The 27,694-nt window shown below is 37.5% G+C and overlaps 2 protein-coding genes across 2 annotated transcripts in view; one reads left to right on the top strand and one right to left on the bottom strand.

Moving 5' to 3' along the window:
* Nucleotides 1–27,694, bottom strand: part of CENPP (centromere protein P) — a 290,099-nt gene that overhangs the window by 201,906 nt on the left and 60,499 nt on the right. The gene's annotated exons all lie outside the window — the stretch shown is intronic.
* OGN (osteoglycin) lies at nt 6,318–26,619 on the top strand. Its single transcript, XM_003938204.4, is given in 8 exon segments — nt 6,318–6,363; nt 6,366–6,511; nt 7,615–7,782; nt 9,861–9,954; nt 18,804–18,962; nt 21,969–22,171; nt 25,596–25,691; nt 26,103–26,619. Coding segments are annotated over 8 exon segments (1,068 nt in total). The 5' UTR covers nt 6,318–6,332; the 3' UTR covers nt 26,274–26,619.

Raw genomic sequence — 27,694 nt, 5'->3', positions numbered from 1 at the left:
CGCCACTGCACTTCAGCCTGAGTGTCAGAGTGAGGTCCTGTTTCAAAAAACAAAAACAAATTTAGCAATTCAAAACAAGGAATCTGATATAAGAGCTATGTGGGTATAAAGCCTGACATGACACTTCTAAGCTAGGTGACTCTCAATGAGTTATTTAGTTTCTCTAAGTGTCTCTTCCTTTGTTTTCAAAAAAAGATGGTTTCCATATGGTTGTCATAAGGATAAAGATAAATAATAAGATATAATAAAGCAAATAAAGTACACATGAGTTGCAGGAACAGTAAGGCTTACTGCAGCGCATCTGGCCCAGCAGCCCACAGATCCGGATACTGCACACTCCTGGGTGCTCGCACTATTTTTTCTGGCACATAAAACAGTCAGCATCTCTTTGGGTTCCTTCAAACATTCCACTCCTACAAAAGATTAGTGGACAAGAGAGACTACTAAGGGTTTCACTAGGGTGCTTAAATCACATATCTCACAACTACTTCACAATCACTATTGGACAGTGCAACTTTTCAAAGCACTATCTGAATGGCCCACGAGGGCGAGGATGGCAGGTTCCCTCCACCCACTCACAAGGCACTGGGTTGCTAGCTTCTCTGACACAGAGTGCGGTCAAACTCCTTCTGTTTATTAGTAAGAACAGTTCAACTCTACTCTAGCTCCTCCCTCTAAAAGCACATATAAGTAAATGCATCCCATATCCTCCAGCTCAAGACTCAACGGGGAGGCAGATTAACAATCATTTTTTGGTACTCAAAAATGCCTTAACTCAAACCTGCCCAAGTATTTCTCATTAAAAACAAAACAAAGAAAAATCTCAATGCTTTCCCTGGGAGACAATGAAGAATAAAGTATTTTCTCTAAGTAGTACATCAAGACTGCACAGTTACCTGTCAGAGCTACAGACTAAACCAGATGATTTGATATTTATAGCAGTAAAGAAAAATGTGAAAATTCATTTATTTTTTCATTATACCATCAAGTATTTAGTTATGTTAGCTAACAGACTAAACTGTAACTATTAACAAATAAGTCCAAATTGCACTATAAACCGAAGCTTAATTAATAAATATAAATGTATAACAAACATATATTTAACTTTTAGAAAGGAAATTTTAAGATGGATACTTCAAAAGTTTGTTCACGATAATACTGGTTGAGAATGTTTAGCCAGTGTTTAAGTATTACCTGAAACACTACACATTTTCACCCTATTTCTCAAGTTTGGGACCACTAAACTAAAATACAGATGTATGCATAATATATAACACACTTAACCAGCTCCATGAAGTAAAAAAGAAAATAGAAGAAATAAACCTTGTCTGTTCTATATACTTTTTCTGTTTTAAGAATTCATATGTCCCCAAGGATGGCTAGACCTAAAGCCCTGGTTTCCTGATTCTAAGTCCATTTCTTCTACATCTTGGAAATGAAGTATAAGAGCAGCTGGAAACAAAATTAAATCATAACAGCTAAACATCTGAAGTTTCTTATATGTTCCAATTTTCTAAATAGATATAACTATGCCAAGTTATAAATCTGCCTAGTTATAAATATCATAACATCATGGATACATCTTGCACCACTTTACATGTTTAGGTTATGAATTCACTATAGAGATTTATGTACTACTGAGAAAAACTAAATTCACAAATAAGATACAATTTTACCATGAGCTCTTCCTTACATTGAGTCATGTCCTCTCCATACAAATTTGACCCTTTAGTCTGGGAAGTAGAATACACGGGTTCTCATATTTCTTTTTTTTTTTTTTTTTTTTGAGACGGAGTTTCACTCTTGTTACCCAGGCTGGAGTGCAATGGCGCGATCTCGGCTCACCGCAACCTCCGCGTCCTGGGTTCAGGCAATTCTCCTGCCTCAGCCTCCTGAGTAGCTGGGGTTACAGGCACGCACCACCATGCCCAGCTAATTTTTTGTATTTTTAATAGAGACGGGGTTTCACCATGTTAACCAGGATGGTCTCGATCTCTTGACCTCGTGATCCACCCGCCTCGGCCTCCCAAAGTGCTGGGATTACAGGCTTGAGCCACCGCGCCCGGCCGGGTTCTCATATTTCTTGTTCGAACAAACAACTAGGCTTCAAGTATGAGATTTAAGATGGAGAGCCAAATCACAGACTTTCCACAAAATCAAGATTGCTGGATTAAAAAGGGTCCACATGTATCTAGTAACTCAGCAGTTCTCAGTAGGAATGACTTTGCTCCCCCAACTCCCACCCACCAGTGGACAACTGGCAATGTCTGGAGACATTTTTGGTCATCACACAGTGGGGTACCACTACTAGCATCTAGTGTGTAGAGGGCAGAAGTGCTGCTAAACATCCTACAGTGCACACAGGCTAGCCCCCACAAAAGAGAATTATCAAGTCCAAAATGTCAATAGTGTAGAGGCTGAGAAACTCTGTAGTAACCTGATTCTAGTCCAATAGATAAAGAAACTGTGGCGTAAAACGTTAAAGAACTTGCCCACGATCAGGGGAAGGTTCATGAAGAATCAAAACTAGAACTTGACTGGGCCAGGCACGGTGGCTCACACTTACAATCTCAGCACTTTGGAAGGCCTAGGCGGGCAGACCACCTGAGGTGGGAAGTTCGAGACCAGCCATCCCAACATGGAGAAACTCTGTCTCTACTAAAAATACAAAAATGATCTGGGCATGGTGGGCACACGCCTGTATTCCCAACTACTCCAGAGGCTGAGGCAGGAAAATCACTTGAACCCAGGAAGCAGAGGTTGCAATGAGCCGAGATCACACCACTGTACTACAGCCTGACGACAGAGCGAGACTCTGTTTCAAAAAACAAAACAAACAAAAAGACAAAACTAGAACTCAGGTGTTCTGACTACTAAACCAAATGATTTCCTACAAAGTTAGAGAATGAAGATGAAAATGAGGAAAAGACTCTTCCAGTTTGTAGCATTTATTGAAAGCTAATCCATGTGGAGGTTATATGGTCTCTGTCAGAATTAAACCACTTCCCAAAACTACTTTTTCCCTGAAAACTCTTATTTCCAAAAGAACATTCCATTCAACATATTTTTTTGGTTGCCAACAGACCAATGATACATGTTCAAGGAAATCAAACCCCTATAAGGCACCAAAGATAATGCAATAGGGTCACCTAAAAGGACTACACAGAGGCCAAGGTGGGAGGATCACTAAGGCCAAAAGTTCCAGACCCGTCTGGCTAACATAAGGAGACCCCTTATTTAAAAAATTTTTTTAATTAGCCAGGCATGGTGGCGCACGCATGAAGTCCCAGTTACTCAGAAGGCTGAAGTGGGAGAATCACTTGGGCCCATGAAGTTGAGGCTGCAGTGAGTTATGACTGTGTCACTGTACTCCCGCTTGAACGACAGAGAAGACCCTGTCTCCAAAAAAAGAACTCCATAAAGAAGACTTTTCCATCTTTGGATGCAATGCCTGCTCTTGAGTATGAGGCAGCTTTCATCTTTTACTCCTGTAGAGTAAAAGCTAAATAGCTTTCTATCAGCATTCATTTCTTTCTGGAATAGAAAACCATCTGTTTCAAGCATTTTACACTGAGTACTGTGTAGTAAAGGTTTTGGCTTTGCCTAAAGAGAAGTCTGGGCTTTGCCTTGGCTTCTGAGAGGTGATCTATGTCATTTCCAGTAGGAGTGTTTTTGTTCAGGATGAGATCAGCCACACTTGATAGTCTTCAGGTTGAGGTAGCCATGCCAGAAAGACTAACCATGTGATATAGGATAAGGGATTTGGGTTATGCATTATCAGTGGACCAGGAGGCTGAATTCAATCAATCAATCAATCAAACCTATTAATAAAGCCCCAATAAAAACTCTGAACACTGCTAATAAACTTTCCTCGTTGGCAATAAGCCATGTACTCTGCCACATATCAATGCTAGGAAAGCAATGCATCCAGAGAACAATGGAATCTTCAAGTTTGGAGCCCTCTAGACACTGCCCTATGCATCTCTTCCCTGGCTGATTTTTAGGGGTATCCTTTCTCTATATAAACCATAACCATGCGTATAATGGTCTTCAGTGAGTTCTGAGAATTCTCCTAGGGAAATATCAAATGTAATAAGAGTGGTTTTGGGAATCTCCTGAACTTGCTGTTGATATCAGAAGTGCAGGTAATGCCCATCTTGCTAGAAGACTATTTCCTTCTCCATCTGTGAAGAAGTGGGCTACAATGTTGTAAGCTGCCCTATGGAGGAAGTCACATGGCAAGAAACTGAGGAAGGCCTTCAGTCAACAGCTAGCAATAAACTTAGGTCCACAGTTTCACATTCTGCAAGGAACTGAATGCTGCCAACAACCACATGGGCTTAGAATTGGATCCTTCCCTATTCAACCACTGAAGTGAGGCTGCAATGCCAGATGTACTTCAAATGTAGATCCTGAAGCAGACAATGCTTCAGGATTGAAGCAAAGCCATGCTGAATTCCTGACCCACAGAAACTGTGATATAATAAATGTGTGTTATTTTAAATAAGCCATTCCTTTGTGGTAGTTTTTTACACAGTAATAGATAACCACTATAATAGACGAACAGTGGTATTCTTCAACAATGTAACATTAGAGGAATGTTTCTAAAATGCAAACAAGATCATATTTAAGCCATCACTGGCTTAAAAAATCTTTCCATGGTCTCTCACTGACTACAAACTAAAGCTCAAACACTTGAGCAGGATATAAAATACTCTCCTTAATCCAACCTCTATTCCCACTCTCTAGGTGCCTCTCTTAATATGGTCCATTCCCCTGACTTCTCTCTCTCCCTCCAAGCTCCAGTGGTATGCAAAAAATATATATAAATTTTCTAAATGATCTACCCCCATCCCTTCCGCTCATGTGATGCTCCTCTTGCCTTATCACCTACCCCATCACCTATCCCTCCCACCTATCCCATCGCTTAACTCTCCTCCCTTATCCTTTCTATAAAAGTCAGCTTGTAGCTTCTCCCAAGTTATCACAGAACTCTGTACATTTCTGTGTAGCAAGCCCTATCATGTATTGTAGTTGCTTGTCTGCTGCTTTTCTTACTGAACTTAGAGGCAATAAATGTTCCTTGAGGGAAGAAACTGATGTGTGTTTACCTGAGTTTATGTGTCTGAAGTTCTGGCACAGAACTGGTGCTCAATAAACTTTTATTAAATGAGTGAATTCTAATAACATCGTATTCACTGGTCATAATTTTTCAAGGAAAGTTGTTATCCACAAAATAATTTTCTGTAGTACAAAGTATCAAAGTGTACAATTAATGAAACTATGAATCTCTAAGATTCTCTATTTGGACACATGATATCTATCCAACTTACTTCTCAACATCTTGTTAACTTGCCACACAATACAAAACAAATCAATGTCTGTTGTTGCACTATTATATATTTCAAAGTCTTTAAAATGTTTTAACATATGCTTCAAGTCATAAAACTGACAATTTATATCAACTCAAGCTAGACAATATCACAACTAAATTTAAGACAATTCACATTCAAATAAAAATTTCAGTATTCAAGTCTTGGTTTATTTAAGCTTTGATTTGAAAGGTTCTAAAACCAATTTTGACTAAAAAAGAAAACAAATGGGTATTCTTTCATTTTCATTTTAATAAAACACGTATCCATATTTGTTAAATTTTTACCTTAAAAGAGAAAATGTTATTTTGATTGTTAAAAACACCAAAGAGGAATTTTAAAAAAGTGAATCTTTAAAAAAATATTTAAAGTTGCTTGTATGGTATCTACAATGCCACTTTAACTTTTTAAACTCAATTTTAATATTAAAGTAATTTTATAAAGTTTCCTATATTCAGCAAAGAAAAGTCTCTTTTACTATCATCCTCAAAAACTATAAATCAAATTTACTTTTAAAAAGCTAATTTTTATGCGTCAGTTTTTCTTATATGTAACTAAAATAATGGGGAGAAAAAACCTAAATGACAAAACTCTAAAATAATTTGTGCTAAAACCAATTTTTACACTTGAATTTTCTGGGCTATATATTAATTATGGTACTAGGGCAGTATTTTTAATTCTCATAAAATTAACAACATGGACTATGTTTTTATTTGGTGTTCTATTTCATTCAAAAAGCAGATGTTTAATCTCCCGGGAAATCACCAAAATGAAAAGCATGACTTAATAACTATATCATTTTCATAAACTAATATTCACAAAAACATGAATATTTATTACACAATAAAATGACACAAGTTTACAGTCAATTAGTCAAAGCAGACTGAGTGTAGCAGTTGTAACAAATATCTTAAGTACAGTTCTCCAGTACAACACACTGTATTTCACCCTAGAGAAAGAATGCTGGCAAAGATCTCTACCACATGGAAACTGCCCTTCAGCTGCTGGGCCCTGAAATTTTATTCAGCAGTTTGAAATCAAGCCATAGCTTTTCTCATTCACCCTCCCACTTGGGGCTAATGCACAGACAAGAACATCTATTGAGGAAAACCACAAAAAACTTCAAAACAGCTACAACGGTAGGCTTACTTTTCACATATTATTTTAAATATTGTTTGTTAAAGTGTGATTCATCTAATCGTCTTAATAAATGTAAAGACCATCTCCGGTTTGTTTCAGCTACCTCAAACAATTAATTTTTAACAAGTACTTATATATATCATTGCATAACTTTAACATCCACGCAGACAGGAACAGGGTGCTGCAAAAGTCACAAATCCATTTTATTCTTCATTTTCAACCTCTGGATTTTTGACAAACTGGCATCTACAATGCAGCATCAGCAACTGTGAGTGATTCTGCTCGAAGTTACTTAAGAAAAAGTCTGAAATGTGTACCCACCAGATAAAATCCATTGATGAGTCTAAAGGAATCCTTTCTATTATATTCCTCAAAGTTCCTTGATTAAAGTTTGGTATTTTCTCCAGCCTGCAATACTATTCTTTCTGTTTTCATAGTTTAAATTAAAAATACAATATTATTAACTAAAAATTGTGATCACCTATTAAAATTACAAAACTACAAAAATTAAAAACATATGGCTTTTCCTATATTCTGTACCACCTAAAGGTTAAGTGTTAATGACTACTTTTCATAATGCTAAATTTAAGATTTAAGTTTTAAAACTTTTCTTGGAACTTGTTTCTGTTCATACCAATACAAATCAAGAGTTCTTATAAAGTAGCTAAGTTGAAATATGATATTTTAAACTCACATGAGACAGGATCTTGGGACTTCATTTTAACTATTTATACTACAGGTATCCTAAGAATATTTCAATTAAATATTAGTATGTCTGTCCCAGGCACTTAATTATTAAGAAACTTAAATCATCAATCTTTCTTGAATTTCTGATAGAGAAGAAATAAAACTATTTTCTGAAACTATTTTTCATAATGCTCACTGATACATAAAAACTGCTAGCATCTAATTAAAGATCACTAAGGGTTAAACACTGTTCTCTGGCCCTTACTGCGCACACCCTGCCAAAACATCCTCTAAGCTTTTAAATATTGCTTCGATGGTCTGAATTTTTATTTCCAGGGAAAAAGAGTTTTGTCCCACAGTCAGCAGGCCACTAGTTTATTAACTTCCAGTCACCTTGATTTTTGCTAAAATGAAGACTCTGCAGTCTACACTTCTCCTGTTACTGTTTGTGCCTCTGATAAAGCCAGCACCACCAACTCAGCAGGACTCACGCAATATCTATGATTATGGAACAGATAATTTTGAAGAATCCATATTTAGCCAAGATTATGAGGATAAATACCTGGATGGAAAAAATATTAAGGTACTTTATTTCTACTCTAAATTTAGTTTCTAAAATACTGCCCATTTAAATGCATGTTTTTGTTTTTCCTGAATGTGTCTGATAAGGTAAGGGGAAGGGAAAGTCACTTTAAATAATTCAAACAAATTCATAATTGTCCCTAAGATTATATTTTTAGAGTATGCATGCTTCCCAAATTAATGAACAGTACCTATGGTAACCAAACAGTATCTATAGTAATGAAAAAATAAAATTTAAGGAAAACTAGACTTTAAGATGATTCCTGACCAGTTGCAATTTATATATTAAGTAATATTACACAATGCCCTATATTTGCAATGTTGTACTGCCTCAAAAATAAATTAGTGGAAATGTATATTTGGAGAAATAAAGATGAATTATCAGCTTAAGGTTATTATTATAGAAAAAAAATTTAAGGCTATAAATAGAAGAGTACTGGTTATTTTTATATAAATAGCATCCCACAATAATTTATACATGCCATCTACATACAGCCCCTAAAACTGAAAACCTACTCAGTATAGGGCTTTCTTTTTAAATCAATTTTAACATTTTAGATTCTCTATCAATTTGAACCAAGTAACTGTAACTGTCATTGAGTTAACACTATAGGGATGACATTATACCACATCATTCATTCCCCACCTTTATGGGCAAAGTAATTACTGTGGTTTTTCTTGGCACACAGAAATGAATGCTGGTAAGGAAAAATTTAACACAGCACATTGGTATCTGTTGCCCACTGTGTATGACACACACACACACCCCACCCCCCACCCACACACACAGAGGAAAATAAGAAATTCAACAATACTGATTGTTTCAGAAGTTCTTCTCCACTTTAAATTGGATGATAATAATTATAAGATTGACCAGTTACAATTGCTACTTTCTCTTTTCTTTTTTGCAGGGATAAATAATGAGCAAATGTTAACACCACAGTTTCTTTCAAGTAATGCTTTTGATATGATAGCATTATTTTTGCCCATCAATAAAACACAAAGGATAGGTATTACTAATTATAGCTTCAAATAAATTTTTTTTAAAAGGCCCATCATAACATAAGCTATTGGCTCACTTGGATGACTTGAATCTATTAAAAACTCTTTCAAGATTCCCTGGTCCCTAAAGAGTTTAGAGATGATTTTTCTCTCTGCTTCTTCTCTTTACAGGGCTTTAGAAGTTTATCTTAACATAAATGCAGGGACTAAGATATCTGTGGAGTGGAGTAGAATTCAAAAGGACTTGATGTGCAAACACAGAGTAAAGGGAGGAAGTTCAACCACTACACAGATGGGAGAATGAAGGTGAAGGGCAGAGTCGGGAGTCACGACGGAGACTAAAATGAAACATGCTTACAAAGGACATAAAGAGTAGGATACCACATACTACACTGTAATCTAATGGCAGAAAATGTACCCTCCAAGAACAGGAAAAAGAGAGACTAAATTATATCAACTCCAATTTCCCCAGAATTAATGGCCTATACCAGTGGCCTCAGCAGGGTAGGTAGGCTGGAATAAAAGGGCTCCAAGAGCCAGGACTTAATGGAGGAATAGGTAAGTAAAGGGTAAGCACAAGAAGAGACCAAAAGACCTTAATCAGGAGTTAGACTTGTGACATGGCTGGAGATCTAGCCTAGCTCAAAATGGTAGAATCTGAATGAGAAACTCAAATAAGACCCCTGAGGTAAAATAAATCAATCAATAAATAAAACCCTGAGGAATAGTTTCACCTCAGAAAACTTTCATTTCAATTGAGGGAATTCTCACCTAGCTCTCATTTGGAATTTCAATATGTTCAATATTTATTAAGCACTGAGTTCAGCCACTGAAGACATAAAATAAAAACACCCAATTTTTTTACACAAGGGGATCATAGTCTAAAATAAAGCCAAGCTAAAAAATATTTATATTGTAATTTAATAAATAATAAAATGGAAATAGGTATGAAAGTCTAATGAAGCACAAAAGAAATGCCACTAATTGTAACGATAAGAAGGTGCCTGTGATCCCTCAGTTTTACAGTCAAACACAGACTTAATCAACCTAGGTAACAAAATTTTATTTTTCCGATAGGAAAAAGAAACTGTGAGAATACCCAATAAGAAAAGGCTTCAATTACAAAATGATGAGACAATAACACCATTACCTCCCAAGAAAGAAAATGATGGTAAGTATTACCAATCAAAGTGTGGGCAAGCTTAGCCTCCACAAACTGTGGTTTCTGTCCATACAAAATCAATTCAAGAAATACTTAAACACTGATAATTTGCCAAATATAATGTAGAGCCTCAGAATGTGGTACATAGAATTATTACCTTTAAGAAACTCACAGAACAGAAACAGATATATACCTAAATAGCTCTCATGTATATTTCAATTTTAGAAAACTTGTCATGAAATAACAAATTACAAGTCCTACTTAATAATACCTCTGTACTTGGTTTACTCTTGCTCTATCACAGAACACTATTTTACACAAAAACATGAAAAAAAAACCCCACATATTAATTATTTTATTTATTTATTTTTGGGGTGGGAGGAACAGAGTCTCACTATGTTACCCAGGCTGGAGTGCAAAGGGATGATCTCAGCTCACTGCAACCTCCACCTCCTGGGTTCAAACGATTCTCCTGTCTCATCCTCCTGAGTAGCTGAGATTATAGGCGTGTACTACCAAGCCCGGCTAATTTTTTGTATTTTTAGTAGACACAGGGTTTCCTCATGTTGGCCAGGGTGGTCTCGAACTCCTGACCTCATGATCCACCCACCTCAGCCTCCCAAAGTGCTGTGATTACAGGTGCGAGCCACCAAGCCTAGCCAACACACATTTCTTTCTTTTTTTTCTTTCTTTTTTGAGATGGAGTCTCATTCTGTCACCCAGGCTGGTGTGCAGTGGCACAATCTCAGCTCACTGCAACCTCCGCCTCTCGGGTTCAAGTGATTCTTCTGCCTCAACCTCCCGAGTAGCTGGGATTACAGGCGTGCATTACCACGCCCAGCTAATTTTGTATTTTTAGTAGAGATGGGGTTTCACCATGTTGGTCGGGCTGGTCTTGAATTCTTGACCTTGTGATACACCCACCTCAGCCTCCCAAAGTGCTGGGATTAGAGGTGCGAGCCACCATGCCCAGCTGATTTCTATATTGCTACAATAAAATGAAAATGAATCATAAAAGAAAATAACGCTTAAAAAATGAGAAGTATGATAGTAAAAACAAATTTGAATAAATTTAAAGACATCCCTTGTTCTTGGATAGAATGACTCAAAATCATAAAGATGTCAGCTCTTTCTAAATTTATAAATTATAAACAATCCAGCTAAAATTACCAATAAATTTTTTTATAAAGCTGGAAAAATGGATTCCAGAATTCATATGACACAACATGTAACAAATAGCAAGGGAAAACAATGAACAATGACAAGTATACATAGGAAGCAGATGCACTACACATTAAAATATATTATAAAAACTCTATATTTTAAAAAGTACGATACTAGTATATGAACAGACAAAAAGATCAATGAAATAGCATAGAAAGTCCAGAAACCGACAAAAATACACATGAAAATTTAGTACATAATAAAGGTACCAACTCAAATCACTGAAGCAAAATGGGTTTTTTAAAAAGTGGTGCTGGGAGAAATAGCCATTTGGAAAGAGACACATTTAGATCCATACCTTAAACACAAAAATAAGCTCCTGATAGATTAGCTATCTGTATGTATAAAACAAAACCATACAAGCACTAGAAAATAATCTGGATACAGGGTGCCTCAAAACCAAGAGACAATAATAGAAAAGAATAAATTTGACCCCACAAATTCATGTGACAAAGTCTAACACAACTAAAAACTGGGAAGAATATTTGCAACATATACTACAATTAAATAACTAGATAAAGAGCTAGTATCTCTAATTTATAAAGAACTCTTAAAAATCAAGGAAAAGCCGGGCGCGGTGGCTCAAGCCTGTAATCCCAGCACTTTGGGAGGCTGAGGCGGGTGGATCACGAGGTGAAGAGATTGAGACCATCCGGTCAACATGGTGAAACCCCGTCTCTACTAAAAATACAAAAAATTAGCTGGGCATGGCGGCGCGTGCCTGTAATCTCAGCCACTCAGGAGGCTGAGGCAGGAGAATTGCCTGAACCCAGGAGGCGGAGGTTGCAGTGACCCGAGATCGCGCCATTGCACTCCAGCCTGGATAATAAGAGCGAAACTCCGTCTCAAAAAAAAAAAAAAAAAGAAAGAAAGAAAAAGAAAAAAAAAATCAAGGAAAAGAGATTAAACAAAAATCCATTAGAAAAATGACAATTCGGGCCGGGCGCAGTGGCTCAAGCCTGTAATCCCAGCACTTTGGGAGGCCAAGGCAGGTGGATCACGAGGTCGAGAGATCGCGACCATCCTGGTCAACATGGTGAAACCCTGTCTCTACTAAAAATACAAAAAATTAGCTGGGCATGGTGGCGCGTGCCTGTAATCCCAGCTACTCAGGAGGCTGAGGCAGGAGAATTGCCTGAACCCAGGAGGCGGAGGTTGCGGTGAGCCAAGATCGTGCCATTGCACTCCAGCCTGGGTAACGAACGAAACGTCTCAAAAAAAAAAAAAAAAAAGAAAAGAAAAGAAAAAGAAAAAAGAAAAATGACAATTCACAAGAGGATTTAAATGATTTGGCTCAAATAAATGTTCAATCTCACACAGAGACATACTAATTAAAAATATATTGAGATACCATTTCTAACCTATCTGACTGAAAAAATTTGAAGTATGACAACATATTAATATTTTCGATGAACAAGGCTATGGGGTAAGACACTCATACACTGCAGCAGGAAGGGCAAATCAGCACAATGCTTTTAGACAGGAATTTGGCAATACCCAACAAAATCAAAAATGCATTTACTTTTTGACATAAGAATCAAATTTGAGAAATTTTTTTTTTTTTTTCTTGAGACAGAGTCTAGCTCTGTCACTGGGGCTGGTGTGCAGCAATGCAATCTCAGCTCACTGAAACTTCTGCCATCTGGGGTCAAGTGATTCTCCTGCCTCAGCCTCACGAGTAGCTGGGATTATAGGCATGCACCACTAGGCCAGGCTAATTTCTGTATTTTCAGTAGAGATGGGTTTCACCATGTTGGTCTAGCTGGTCTTGAACTCCTGACCTCAAGTGATCCCCCTGCCTTGGCTTCTCAAAGTGCTGGGATTATATGCATGAGCCACCACACCTAGCCACCTTTGAGAAATTTATCTTGATGATATACTCCAAAATAAATATAAACAAAAAATCACTAAGCATTGCTTGCAATTGCAAAATATCAGAAATAATTTAACTGCCCAAACACTGAAGAGTAGTTGAATAAACAAGGGTAAATCCAACAGAACAGAACACTATGCAGTTGTAAAAATGAATGAGGAAGATCTCTAAGAACTAAAATGGAGTGATTTCCAGGATACACTATGTGAAAAAAAGCAAAGTGCAAAAGAATATCTATAATATGCTGTCTTTCATGTAAGAAAGAAAGGGACATAAGAAAATATGTATGTATCTGCTTATTTCTGTGAAAATAAATACAGGATAAAAAGAAATTGTGGGAGAGGGGATGGCAGTTCTCTGAGTATACTTTTAAATGTAGATTTAATTTTTAGAACAATGCTGTTTCGTAGTCAAAAAACTAAATACATATATAAATGAAATCAACAAGAACAAGGTAAAAAGAACCCAAATTGGAATACAAACATAAAAAAATAAACTTAATTGTATTTCAAATTAGTAACACTCTAAAGTAAGAATAAAATCTAATTTAAGTAACCATTAAACACAGTTTGGCAACATACCTTTAGGCTAAGGACAAAAAAGAACTTCAAACGAATGCTGAGGCCCAGTGAGTACGTTTGCTATGCACAGTATTATGACTTAGCAATACTGGAACTATTTAATGTGTGTGCCAGAACTAAGTAAATATACTGTAAATAATAAGAGCCAGGTTCCGCACTGTAAGAGAAACATTACAAATCTGAAATCATGGAAGGCTAGAAAGAATGCTGAGTTGGTTTGGAATAGAAGATACCAGTATTAACTCACAGTTTGTACATATAAAGAGATACAAAAATATAGACATGTATATCTCTGTTTATCTCTGTGTGTGCTTATGTATACATATGAGTATATGGTAAACATACGCATGTATAATGTATATGTTTATATCCGTATATATATTGCATGTATGTGTATTATTTATGGAGAAAGAGACAAATATACACACACATTTATTTCCTAGCTCTCTCTGCTGAAAGGGCCTGGAAGCAACATGATCTCAATGGCAATGAGCATCCTAGCACCTACATCTTGGTTTCTAATACCATTCTCCACTAAAAGAAACCAATGCTGGCTGGGTGTGGTTGCTCATGCCTGTAATCTCAGCACTTTGGGAGGCCAAGGTGGGTGCATCACCTGAGGTCAGGAGTTTCAGACAAGCCTGGCCAACATGGCGAAAGCCTGTCTCTGCTAAAAACACACACACACAATTAGCCTGTTGTGATGGCACATGTCTGTAATCCCAGCTACTCAGGAGGCTGAGTCAGGAGAACTGCTTGAACTCAGGAGGCAGAGTAGCAGTGAGACGAGATTGCGCCACTGCACTCCAGCCTGAGCAAAAGAGCAAGACTCTGTCTCAAAATCAAACAAACGGACAAACAAAAAAAACCAATACTTCCTAAAGTGATAGGTGATTTCAGGGTTGGGGCAGGAACAATACAAGGTTGGTTTGGGACATCTTGCAATGTTAGAAAATAAGGAAGCTCTCTGGCCTGGCATAGTTTCTCACGCCTGTAATCCTAGCACTTTGCGAGGCCAAGGTGGGTAGATCACAAGGTCAGGAGTTCAAAACCAGCCTGGCCAACATGGTGAAACCCTGTCTCTACTAAAATATAAAAATTAGCTGGGCGCAGTGGCAGGCACCTGTAATCCCAGCTACGTGGGAGGCTGAGGCAGGAGAGTCACTTGAACCTGGGGGATGGAGGTTGCAGTGAGCCGAGGTCACGCCGCTGCACTCCAGCCTGGGGGACAAAGGGAGACTCTGTCTCAAAAAAAACAAAGAAAAATAAAAAATAAGGAAGTTCTCAAAGAATAGTGGGGGCATTAATTTTTTAAATTTTTATTTATTTATGGTGTGTGTGTGTGTGTGTGTGAGAGAGAGAGAGAGAGAGAGAGACAGAGAGAGATAGAGAGAGAGAGAGAGAGAGACAGACAGGATCTTGCTCTGTTACCCAGGTTGGAGTACAGTGGCATGGTCACAGCTTACTGTAGTCTTGACCTCCTGGGCTCCAGCGGTCCTCCTGCCTGCCTCAGCCTGCTAAGTAGTTGGGATTATAGGTATGTGCCACCACACTTGCTATTTTTTGTATTTTTTTTTGTAGAGATGAGGTTTCACAATGTTGGCCAGGCTGGTCTCAAACTCCTAAACTCAAATGATCCACCCACCTCAGCCCCCAAAAGCGCCAGGATTACATACATGAGCCACTGCACCTAGCCTCCCCACAAAATGTTTTTAAATCCATCAAAATATATGAGAGAAACAGATACAAAAGATGCATACGGGAAGGCGCTGAGGCGAGAGGATTGCTTGACCTCAAGAATTTGAGACTAGCTTGGGCAACATAGTGACACCATGTCTCTACAAAAAATTTAACAAAGAGCCAGGTGTGGTGGCACAAATCTGTAGTCCCAGCTACTTGGGAGGCTGAGGCAGGAGGATTGCTTGAGCTAGGGAGGTCGAGGTTGGAGTGAACCATGATCATGCCACTGTACTCCACCCTGGGTGACAAAGTGAGATCCTGTCTCAAAAAAAAAGTATGTAAGGCTTCTACACTAAAATCTAGATAATGCTGCTAAGAGAAATTAAAGAAGATTGTATCTGCATATATCTACATATAAGAAGAAATGTATTATGTTCAAGGTCTGGAAGACTCAATATCATTAAGATATCAGTTGTCCCCAACACAATCCCAATCAAAATCCTAATAGGTTTTTCGTTGCTGTTTAAATAACAAGCTGATTCTAAAATATATATAAAAATGTAAAGGACCTAGAAAAAACAACATCGAAGAACAACAAAGTTGTAGGATTTATAATAATAAGACTATTATAAAGGTACAGGAATCAAGATACTGCAGTATTGGCATAAAAATATTAAAGTTGATCAGCAGAACAAAATAGAATCCAGAAACAGGCTAACATGAAGTAAACAACTAGTTCTTGGCAATGTGACAACACAATTCTATGGAAAAGAATAATCTTTTTCAAAAATGGTGCTGAAAGAAGCAGACAACTGTAAAAATTTTTCAAAAAAGAATCTTAACCGTTCCTGGCACCATGTAAAAAAATTAGCCCAAAGTATACACCATACCTAAAGGTAAAGAGTTTAAAGTATACAACTTTCTAGAAGAAAGCAAAGTGTCAAATCTTAGTGGTTAGCAAACATTTCTTAAATACAATAAAGAAACCATGAATTATAAAGGAGTCAACTGTTCTTCATTAAAATTTAAAATGTTTCAATTCCAAAAGACATTGATAAGAGAGAGGAAAAAAAGACAAGTCATCAAAGAAAATATATGAATGGCAAACAAACATATAAAAAGATGCTACATCATTAGTTATCAGAGAATACAAATGAAAACACAATGAGATACTATAACATGCCCTACATTTCAATCACTAAAATTAAACAGACTGACCATTCCAAATGTTGGCAAGGATGTGGAACAGCTAGAACTCTCATATGCTGCTGTTAGGACTGTGAAATGGCACAGTCCTTTGGAAACTGTTTGATACCTTCTTCAAAAGATAAAACATACATTTATAATAAGACCCAGCCATTCCACTCCTTAGGTATTCACCCAAGAGAAATGAAAGCATTAAGTCCACAGAAACTTATACATAACTTTCTTTGAAATAGTAAAACCTGGAAACAACCCAATGTCCATACGAAATGACCATGTAAATTGTATACAATGAGACAATGGAATACTACTGAGTAATAAAGAAGAATAAACTACTGAAACAGATTGAAACTCAAAATAGTAATACTGAGCAAAAGAAGTGAGAAAAGAGAGTAGATACTACACAATTCTTTTAATATAAAATTCTTCTAAATGCAAACTAATGTATATTGACCAAAAGCAGGTCAGTCATTGCTTGAGGACAAGAGTGAAAGGGAGAGATTACCAAAGGGCAGGAGGAAACTTTTTGGAGTGATAGATATGTTAATTAACTCACTTGTAGTGACTGTTTCATGTGGGTATACATATGTAAAAATCTTTTTAAATTGTATGATTTAAATATGTGCAATTAATTGTATGTCAACTAACCACAAAAAGCTGTAGTAGGAAAAAAAGCTTGAAAGGGCACTCACTGGCTAATCTGTGACAATTTGATTGTTAAACATGGGTTATAATTCACAAGACACAGTTCATATTGATATAAAAATATCAATTAAAATTTCAAAAAATAGGCTGGGAGTGGTGGCTCACACATGTAATCCTAGCACTTTGGGAGGCCGAGGTGGGCAGATCACCTGAGGTCAGGAGTTTGAAACCAGCCTGGCCAACATGGTGAAACCCAGTCTCTACTAAAAATACAAAAAAATTAGCTGGGTGTGGTACACATGCCTATAATCCCAGCTACTTGGGAGTCTGAAGCAGGAGACTTGCTTGAACCTAGGAGGCAGAGACTGAAGTGAGTCAAGATAGTGCCACTGCACTCTAGCCTGAGCAACAGAGCGAGACTCCATCTCAAAACAAACAACAACAAAAAAAAATTCAAAAAATAAAATTTGACATGTTTATTTGATATATTTAAAATATATCAAAATAGGTCAGGTGCAGTGGCTCACGTCTGTAATCTCAGCACTCTGGAAGACTGAGGCCGGCAAATCACTTGAGGTGGTGTTTAAGACCAGCCTGGCCAACATGGTACAACTTGTCTGTACTAAAAATTCCACAAAAAAATTAGCCAGGTATGGTGGCATGTGCCAGTAATCCCAGCTACTCGGAAGGCTGAGACAGGAGAATCACCTGAACCAGGGAGGTGGAGGTTGCAGTGAGCCAGGATCACACTACTAAACTCTAGCCTGGGCAACAGAGCAAGACTCTGTCTCAAAAATAAATAAGCAAATAAATAATAAAATATATAAAGTACATATTGACATAAAAAATAAGAAGAGAATACCAACTAACAAATGTTTAATAATAATGAATTATTGAAATAATGAATTAGAAAAATAAAAATGAATTACAAAATCACTATTTGGTTAGTCACAAACAATTGAGGTAAGAATCATCAATGGATGCTAAAACTAGTATGTGAAAGTACAATGTCACATCAGACATTTAGATTCTCAAAGTACTTCTCCAGAATTACTTATTAGTTATGAAGTAAAAAAGAGTAACTTTACTCAGTGAGAAACATGATGAATACTACTTGAACCAAGTGACCAAAGATATTATCAAGAATAGGATAAACAGATATCATGTGCTTTTGGATACACAGCACTGAGGATCCATGGTACTCCTGCCAAAAATGAGAAACCTCTGCCAACTGAAAGACATTCTGCAAAATAAATGCCCTGAAAAATAAAACTAAAGTAAAAAAAAGCCCTACACTTTTCAAAAACAGGAAAAGGTATAAAAAACAAAGACTAAGGAATGTTCCAAGAGGCATGACAAGTAAATTTAATGGATGAGTTGGGGTGCTATGGGATCCAAACAGTACCTACAATTACTCTAATTTTCAAGTTAATGGTTTCTTTATTTAACTAGTGGTTACTAAAGTCTAGCTACTCTGACCAATCTGAAATATGTTTCTCACACAACAAATTTAATATGAGTATGATTTCTTATGATTCTGTAAAACAACTCTTCAAATTAGTAATAGCATTCATAACAGCAATAATTTTACCCAGTAGAGGCCAAATATTTTCAAACTATTGTTTATCTTATGATTTTATTTTCCAATTTAGAAATGCCCACGTGTCTGCTGTGTGTTTGTTTAAGTGGCTCTGTATACTGTGAAGAAGTTGACATTGATGCTGTACCACCCTTGCCAAAGGAATCAGCCTATCTTTACGCACGATTCAACAAAATTAAAAAGCTGACTGCCAAAGATTTTGCAGACATACGTAAGTTAAGCTGAAATATGATATTAGTATTAACTCATATTAGTATTTAACTCATATAAACAAACACGTTTCTATATAGTTGCTGCCTGTTACATATAGGTTTGTCACTTGGAGTACATAAGCATCTAACTCGTTTCACAAAAGTCCATTCATTTGTTGGTGAATCATCTTTCCATTCAGACAGATCCTGTGATCTTTCTTTACTGGTGACTTCAGTGGCTATGTTGACAGCCCATCTAACATACAGTAACTATATCTTCTCAATTCCTATACTTCAGGATCTCTTGCTTTAGACACTGAGTAACACCAGTATAACTGGGATGCTTCTCCAACCACAATGTTTTATTATCTACCTGCACTATAAAAACACAGAAACTGGCCAGGTACAGTGGCTCACACCTGTAATCCCAGCACTTTGGGAGGCCGAGGTGGGCGGATCACGAGGTCAAGAGATCTAGACCATCCTGGCCAACATGGTGAAACCCTGTCTCTACTAGAAATACAAAAATTAGCTGGGCATGGTGGCACATGCCTGTGGTCCCAGCTACTTGAGAGGTTGAGGTGAAAGAATCGCTTTCACCTACCATGTCTGGCTAATATTTGTATTTTTAGTAGAGATGGGGTTTCACCATGTTGGCCAGGCTGGTCTTGAACTCCTAAACTTGTGATCTGCCCACCCTTGCCTCCCAAAGTGCTGGGATTACAAGTGTGAGCCAACGTGCCAGGCAGGGAAGTATTTTTTAAATACTGAAACCAGGTCCTACTTTCTAGGGGTTGTAATTCAGATGTGGATTAGGGCCCAGGCAACATCATCAAAAACAAACAAACTCCTTGGATGATTCTAATATGGAAATAGTGTTGAGAACAGTGGTATTTAATTCTTTACCAGGTCATTATCAATCTTGAACTTCCAGCAAACCTTAACTCAATTGGAGTGTTGCCATAAGCACACTGGCATCCTCCATTTATGCAGTACCAAATCCCAATCCTAGATCATTAATTTCTTGTCACTGTTCTAGATTCCTAATATTGTCAAGAGTTCTGAAGAAAATAACACCGAGAAATGCATACTGGCCCCACTACACATTTATGAGAGTAACCATAACCAGATCCATGCTGCCACTGATAGATTCCAAATGTGGATTTAAGTATAGTTGATCTTTGTTATTTGTGGATTCCATATTTGTGAATTAACCCAGTTGCTAAAATTAATTTATAACCCCAAAATTAATACACATGGTACTTTCATGGTCATTCTCAGACATGCTCAAAGCGGTAAAAAATTTGAGTTACTTGACATGCATATTCCCATTTCATGTTGAACACAGTAACACTGTCTTCTGGTTCCAGTTCTCATACTGTAAATGAATGCCCTGTTCACAGCCTATTTAATGACATGTTTTTCACTTTTTTTTTTTTTTTTTTTGCTTTTTGTTTATACTTTTCCTGTTTATTGATTTTGGGGGTTTTTTTGGTTTTGAGACAGGGTCTTGCTCTGTCACCCAGTCTGGAGTGCAGAGGCACAATCTAGGCTCACAGCAGCCTCTACCTCCTAGGTTCAAGGGATTCTCGTACCTCAGCCTCCCAAGTAGCTGGGACTACAGGCATGCACCACCACATAGGCTACTTTTATGTGTATGTGTGTGTGTGTGTGTGTGTGTGCAATTTTAGTAGAGATAGGGTTGTGCTGTGTTGGCCAGGCTGGTCTTGAACTCCTGACCGTAAGTGATCTGCCCACCTTGGCCTCTCAAAGCGCTGGAATTACAGGCATAAGCCACTGCATCTGGCCTGATTTTGCTGTTTAACATGACCCAACACATGATGCTGAAGTGATGTCTAACATCCCTAAGCACAAAAAGGGTGTGACATGCCTGCAGAGAAAATACGTTAGATAAGGTTTGTTCAGGTAAGAGTTATAGTGCAATATTAATGATTCAACAATATATATGAAGCGAGTTATCTTTAAGCAAAAACACATATATGTACTAATTAGTTGATGGAAATGTGTGTCCAGAGGCTCACAGGGACGTAACCCTGTATTTCTCCTAGGAATAATGGTTCAGTATTCACAAATTCAGCCCTTGTGGTAATTTTCTAGAACATAACTCCTGTGAATAAGAAGCAATTGTATTTCCCAATTATCCCAGATATAAGCAATGCACACACAGTATACACACACACACACACCCCCCCCCTGAATTTCTCTCTCAATCTGTGTCACTTTAACAAATCAGGGAACATCCTTGTCTTTGTTAAGTGATAAGGCATAGAAATACTAAGATAACATACTCAGATTTACAATGCAACATGCCAGAAAAATATCTAAAAATATTACATGATTCCAATAAAATGTAATGCTTACTTTCCATGATTTGAAACAAGAATTTCTTTCTAACTGCCTGGCCATCCTGAGGAATTTGAAGAGAGAAAGATTAAAAGACTTGATTAACTTTAAGATCACTTCTTTCTTTCTTTTTCTTTTTTTTGAAATGGAGTCTTGCTCTACCACCCAGGCCGGGGTACAGTAGCGTGATCTTGGCTCACTGCAACCTCCATCTTCTAAGTTCAAGCCATTCCCTGCCTGAGCTTCCCAAGCAGCTGGGATTACAGGCACACGCCACCACACTCGGCTAAGGTTTGTCTCTTTAGTAGAGATGGGGTTTCACCATGTTGGCCAGGCTGGTCTTGAACAACTGACCTCAGGTGATCCATCTACTTTGGCTTCCCAAAGTGCTGGGATTACAGGCATGAGCCACTGTGCCCAGCCTTAAGATCACTTTCAAGCCTGAGATTCTAGGACTCCAGTCAGAAAGGGCAGCAGTTTCAGGCAAGAAGAGGTGCTCAGTGATCATTCGACAAAGCTTTACTGGGCTATGAGTTGTAGATACTCTACCGTGTACTAAAAATGAAAGATTTGAGTGATCTGTTAAAAAAAAATGCTTTTCTTCAGTCCATACAATAAGAATTTTACTTATTTAGTTATTTTTTGTATATTTTTCCCTCAAGCTAACTTAAGAAGACTTGATTTTACGGGAAATTTGATAGAAGATATAGAAGATGGTACTTTTTCAAAACTTTCTCTGTTAGAAGAACTTTCACTTGCTGAAAATCAACTACTAAAACTTCCAGTTCTTCCTCCCAAGCTCACTTTATTTAATGCAAAATACAACAAAATCAAGAGTAGAGGAATCAAAGCAAACGCATTCAAAGTAAGTATTTTATAGTAAAACTAAGCATAGTATGAGAGATAATAATGATAGCTAAAAGAGAAACTGGCCAGACGCGATGGCTCATGCCTGTATTCCCGGCACTTTGGGAGGCCAAAGCAGGCGGATCACCTGAGGTAGGAAGTTCAAGATGACCCTGACAAACAGGAGAAACCCCATCTCTACCAGAAATAGAAAATTAGCTGGACATGGTGGCGCATGCCTGTAATCCCAGTTACTTGGAGGCTAAGGCAGGGGAATTGCTTGAACCCAGGAAGTGGAGGTTGGAGTGAGCTGACATCATGCCATTGCACTCCAGCCTAGTCAAGAAGAGCGAAATTCCATCTCAAAAACAGAAAAAATAAAGAGAGAAACTTTGGTGTAGAATTGTGTTTTGATTACACTTACAAACTATTTTGATTTAATAAAGGAAGACATTATTTGCATAATAAGTAACCATCCCATTAGGCTCCTTTGGCCTAGCTTATACCTGTATCTCAGTTAAAATACATAACCTTTATCTTATTTCATGGGACTATATTGTTCCTCATTTTTCTACTTGTTCATACAGCGAATATTTATTTAGACAGACATGGTTGACCCCCTCGTGGCACTTACAGTCTACGAAAGCTCAAAATGGGGCCTTTCCTGTGTTTCTTTTTCCTTACAATGTTAGCAAATTATAAATACCAGACAAAAATAAAGGTCCAAAAAGTAAACATTGAATTTGACTTTTAATATTTGAACTTTTAGACTGTGAAATTCTACAGGGAGATTTTCCTTTGAATTTCATGATAGCATGTAAAACAAAATTTTATATGTAGTAAGAATTAAATATATTTCTCAATTTAACAATTCAAGCAAATACTATGTAGGAAAAAGGGAAGGTAATCTACTTCCATTTAGGTAAACGGTTTGTCTCAAAATGCATGCTCTACAAAAGTAATCACTTTAGCCCAGGATTTCCATAGCTCTGATGTAATCATTCCCCAGATAAAATGATGAGATGCTGGTAACAGACATAACCTCATTCAAAAGGCAAGGAAGGTTTCTTGCTTCTAAAGGTGACTTCAGATAGGACCTAAAACTTAGCAAATATTCATTATCATAAAGTTTATGATAATTACACAAAGGCAGAATCTGTCCAAAAATACACAGTCTGTTAGAAAGTGAAGAAATAGCCCATTTTTTTCCTTTTATTTTTCTTTACAATTAAGGTATCTTTTTTCACCTTTAAGGGACATTTCAAAGTTACATCAGAGTTCATCTGATGTTTCCTGTAAGGAACTTAGAAGTTAAGGGACTTGTAGAGAACTTTTTAAAAGCAGACATCCTTTTTTCTTTTCCATTTTTTTTTTTTTTTTTTTGAGATGGAGTCTCACTCTTTTGCCCAGGCTGGAGTGCAGCAGTGCGATCTTGGCTCACTGGAACCTCTGCCTCCCAGGTTTGGGCAATTCTTCTGCCTCAGCCTCCCAAGTAGCTGAAGCCACATGCTGCCATGCCCAGCTAATTTTTCTATTTTTAGTAGAGACAGTGTCTCACCATGTTGGCCAGGCTGGTCTCAAACTCCTGAATTTAGGTAATCCGCCCGCCTCAGCCTCCCAAAGTGCTGGGATTGCAAGCATGAGCCACCATGCCAGGTTTTTTTAAGTTGTAATTTGAAAAAATTAATTTGAATTGGTTAGTCTTTGAATAATTTACATGTTAAAGACCTATAAGAGCTAATCAGTCCAGGCTCAGCGGCTCACGCCTGTAATCCCAACACTTTGGGAGGCCAAGGCAGGCAGATTACTTGAGGTTAGGAATTCAAGACCAACCTGGCCAACATGGTGAAACCCTGTCTCTACTAAAAATACAAAAATTAGCCAGGCATGGTGGTGGGCGCCTGTAATCCCAGCTACTTGGGAGGCTGAGGCACGAGAATCACTTGAAGCCAGGAGCCGGAAGTTTCAGTGAGCTGAGATGGCACCACTGCACTCCTGCCTGGGCTATAGAGCAAGACTCAGTCCAGAGAGAAAAAAAAAAAAAAAAAAGCTGATCAACATTTCACAAAAACAATGTTTGCATATTTTTGGGTTTACACAAATATTATAGAAGGGATTTATGACAAGTTGGTATGAAAATAATATACTCAGCAGGGCACAGTGGCTCATATGTGTAATCCTAGCACTTTGGGAGGCCAAGGCGGGCAAATTGCCTGAGCTCAGGAGTTCAAGACCAGCCTGAGCAACATGGTGAAACCCCGTCTCTACTAAAATACAAAAAATTAGCCAGGCGTGGCAATGTGCCTCTGTAGTCCCAGCTACTCAGGAGGTTGAGGCAGGGGAATTGCTTGAACCTGGGAGGCAGAGGTTGCAGTGAGCCAAGATTGTGCCATTGTACTCCACCCTAGGCAACAGAGTGAGACTCTGTCTCTAAAAAAAAAAGAAAAGAAAATAATAAACTCAGTTGCCCTGTAGTTTTATTTAATGTCCTAGGCCTCTACAGTCACTAGTAGAATTAGGTTATTTTAACCCTAATCAAATGATACTCACTGGGAAGACCAGAGCTTGATGCCCATATGGTGGAAGGGTAGGGTGCTTAAGAAAGTATTAAAATAACAGCACAGAAAAGAACTGATAAATTGCACTTAGTCTTCAATACACATCCTGTGCTAATTTTGCTAGCAGGGGAAACTACAATTATACACAATAATGGGTTACTGATCATGAAGAGTAATCTAACATGAAGCCCTTAGGAAAAAACACATCAAGCTAACTGTTTAATAAACTGCTTTGGAAAACACATACATTTCTAAGGAGTAACCACTTAGCTAGAAATTGGTGGAGCTGAGATGGGAAGCTCCAGAAGTACAGGAGAGGTTATGGCAGCACCAGGGTCAAAATTCAGTCCCACGTAGGAACTCATCTCATTAGCTCCTATCAAGACAAACCCTAAGGGCTCCAGGAGTTGGCATTAGAAGTAGTCAACCTGGGAAAGCATCCAAACAGTTCTATTTGCCTAAAAAGATTACCTATAGGGTCATACTCTTAACCTCTATCAGTACAACATATAAACTAAAGAACACATACACTTATAGTCTGTATCAACAATGTGTAAGGAACCTAAGTATTGGTTTAATATTAACTTTGAAGGAATTTGATATTTTAAGCAAGGATACTCAGAGATCAGACAGATAAATGGACAGAAATGCAGGATATGTGGCAGAATTCCACTAGCTGTCATAAAGGACTAAACTACACTACATGCGAAACCAGAAAAAAAACAAAGAAGAAACTACCATATGAACAATTGATACTATTGATGTATTTATGTCAATATGCAAGTCTGTATAGAGACACATACTCATATGCACATATATAATGCTTGAATCTTGTGAAAGAATGTATGGAACCTCAATAGCACTCACATGAAATTTTCCTTACAGAAACTGAATAACCTCACCTTCCTCTACTTGGACCACAATGCCCTGGAATCCGTACCTCTTAATTTACCAGAAAGTCTACGTGTAATTCATCTTCAGGTATGATGGTTCCTTTCACAATATCTGACTCTAATTACCTATGAGTCAAAATCTTATGTCTCATTGGGAATCTCACTTATTCACATACACATTTTGGTTAGATAACTATAGTAGTATGAAAGCTAAATGCCTGCTTATCAAAAGTATTAATACTAGGCCAATGAACTTTTCTGTCCTGAAGTCCAGATTCCATCCAGAGCATAACAAGTGGACCAGAGCAGTAGGTGTGAAGTCTGCTCTTGATTGTATTTGTCTCCAGGTGTATATTTGGTATTTCCTAATTAATCTGACACAAGGATGTGAAGTGAGGGGGCACTCGGACCTCTAGCTGATGTTTCCTTCTCCCATTACATAGCATATGAAAGGTTGATTTCAGATTTCTGAACAATTTTTTCCTCTTTTTTTTTTCAGTTTAACAACATAGCTTCAATTACAGATGACACATTCTGCAAGGCTAATGACACCAGTTACATCCGGGACCGCATTGAAGAGATACGCCTGGAGGGCAATCCAGTCATCCTGGGAAAGCATCCGAACAGTTTTATTTGCTTAAAAAGATTACCTATAGGGTCATACTCTTAACTTCTGTCAGTACAACATATAAACTAAAGTACATCTACACTTATAGTCTGTCTCAACAATGTGTAAAGGAACCTAAGTATTGGTTTAATATTAACTTTGAAGAAATTTGATATTTTAAGCAAGGATGTTCAAAATCTTACATATAATAAGTAACAAGTAAGATTGAATGTCTACAGTCAAAACAAAGTAATGTGAAAATATCTAAACAGCATTATAAAATCCTAGTTTATACTAGACTACCATTTAAAAAACATGTTTTTATATAAGTGCTCAAATTTGAGATGCATTATTCCTACTACTAATGATGTAAGTAAGTGGATAAATCCAATAAATTTTCAATTCTTTGTCTTTCCTGGCCTTTACTGGATCCCAAAAGCATTTAAGGTACATGTTCCAAAAACTTTGAAAAGCTAAATGTTTCCCATGATCATCCATTCTTCTTTCATGATTCATACATTATTCCTTATAAAGTTAGAACTTTGTTTTCCTATCAAGGCAGCTATTTTATTAAATTTTCACTTCGTCTGAGAAATATGGCATAGTCTCATATGTAGGCAAACTTTCCAAATAAAATAAATGTTATTCTCTGATAAAGAGCCAATACAGAAATGTTCAAGTTATCTCACTTTCTGGTCACACAGTTAATGTCTTCAGTAAAACAGTAAAATATTTTTCTTTTTTTTTTTTTTTTTTTTTGAGACGGAGTTTCGCTCTTGTTACCCAGGCTGGAGTGCAATGGCGCGATCTCGGCTCACCGCAACCTCCGCCTCCTGGGTTCAGGCAATTCTCCTGCCTCAGCCTCCTAAGTAGCTGGGATTATAGGCACGCACCACCATGCCCAGCTAGTTTTTTGTATTTTTAGTAGAGACGGGGTTTCACCATGTTGACCAGGATGGTCTCGATCTCTCGACCTCGTGATCCACCTGTCTCGGCCTCCCAAAGTGCTGGGATTACAGGCTTGAGCCACCGCGCCCAGCAAAATATTTTTCTTTATCTAAATATTAACATTTTAAGTCTACCCAAAAAAAGTTTTTAAAGTCAAGCAGGCCAAAACCAGTATGCTTATACTGGCTATCGCCAATAAAAAAGAAAACATGAAAAGCCTATCATAACCAGTAAGTTCTCTATGGTAAAATCTTTCAAATATGAGATAACTACAAAACATTTTCCTTTTATTTACAAATGAGAATCTCATTAATAAATTAGTTCAAACATAAGATGAAAACAGAATATTCCGTGGTGCTAGTGCACACTACTTTCCCACCCATACACATCTATGTTCACTGTAACAAACTGAATATTCACAATAAAGCTTCTAAGTAACACTTTCCGATTACTCATGATAAACTGATATGGCTAACTGCAAGAATCTAATCTTCAGTCTGAGTAATAGTTTATGATGACTCAGTGCTGTCAGAGTA

The sequence above is a fragment of the Saimiri boliviensis genome, chromosome 2, assembly GCF_048565385.1.
Source record: "Saimiri boliviensis isolate mSaiBol1 chromosome 2, mSaiBol1.pri, whole genome shotgun sequence".
NCBI lineage: Eukaryota > Metazoa > Chordata > Mammalia > Primates > Cebidae > Saimiri > Saimiri boliviensis.
Note: the sequence above shows the minus strand (reverse complement) of the source record. Positions and strands in the feature narration are given on the sequence as shown.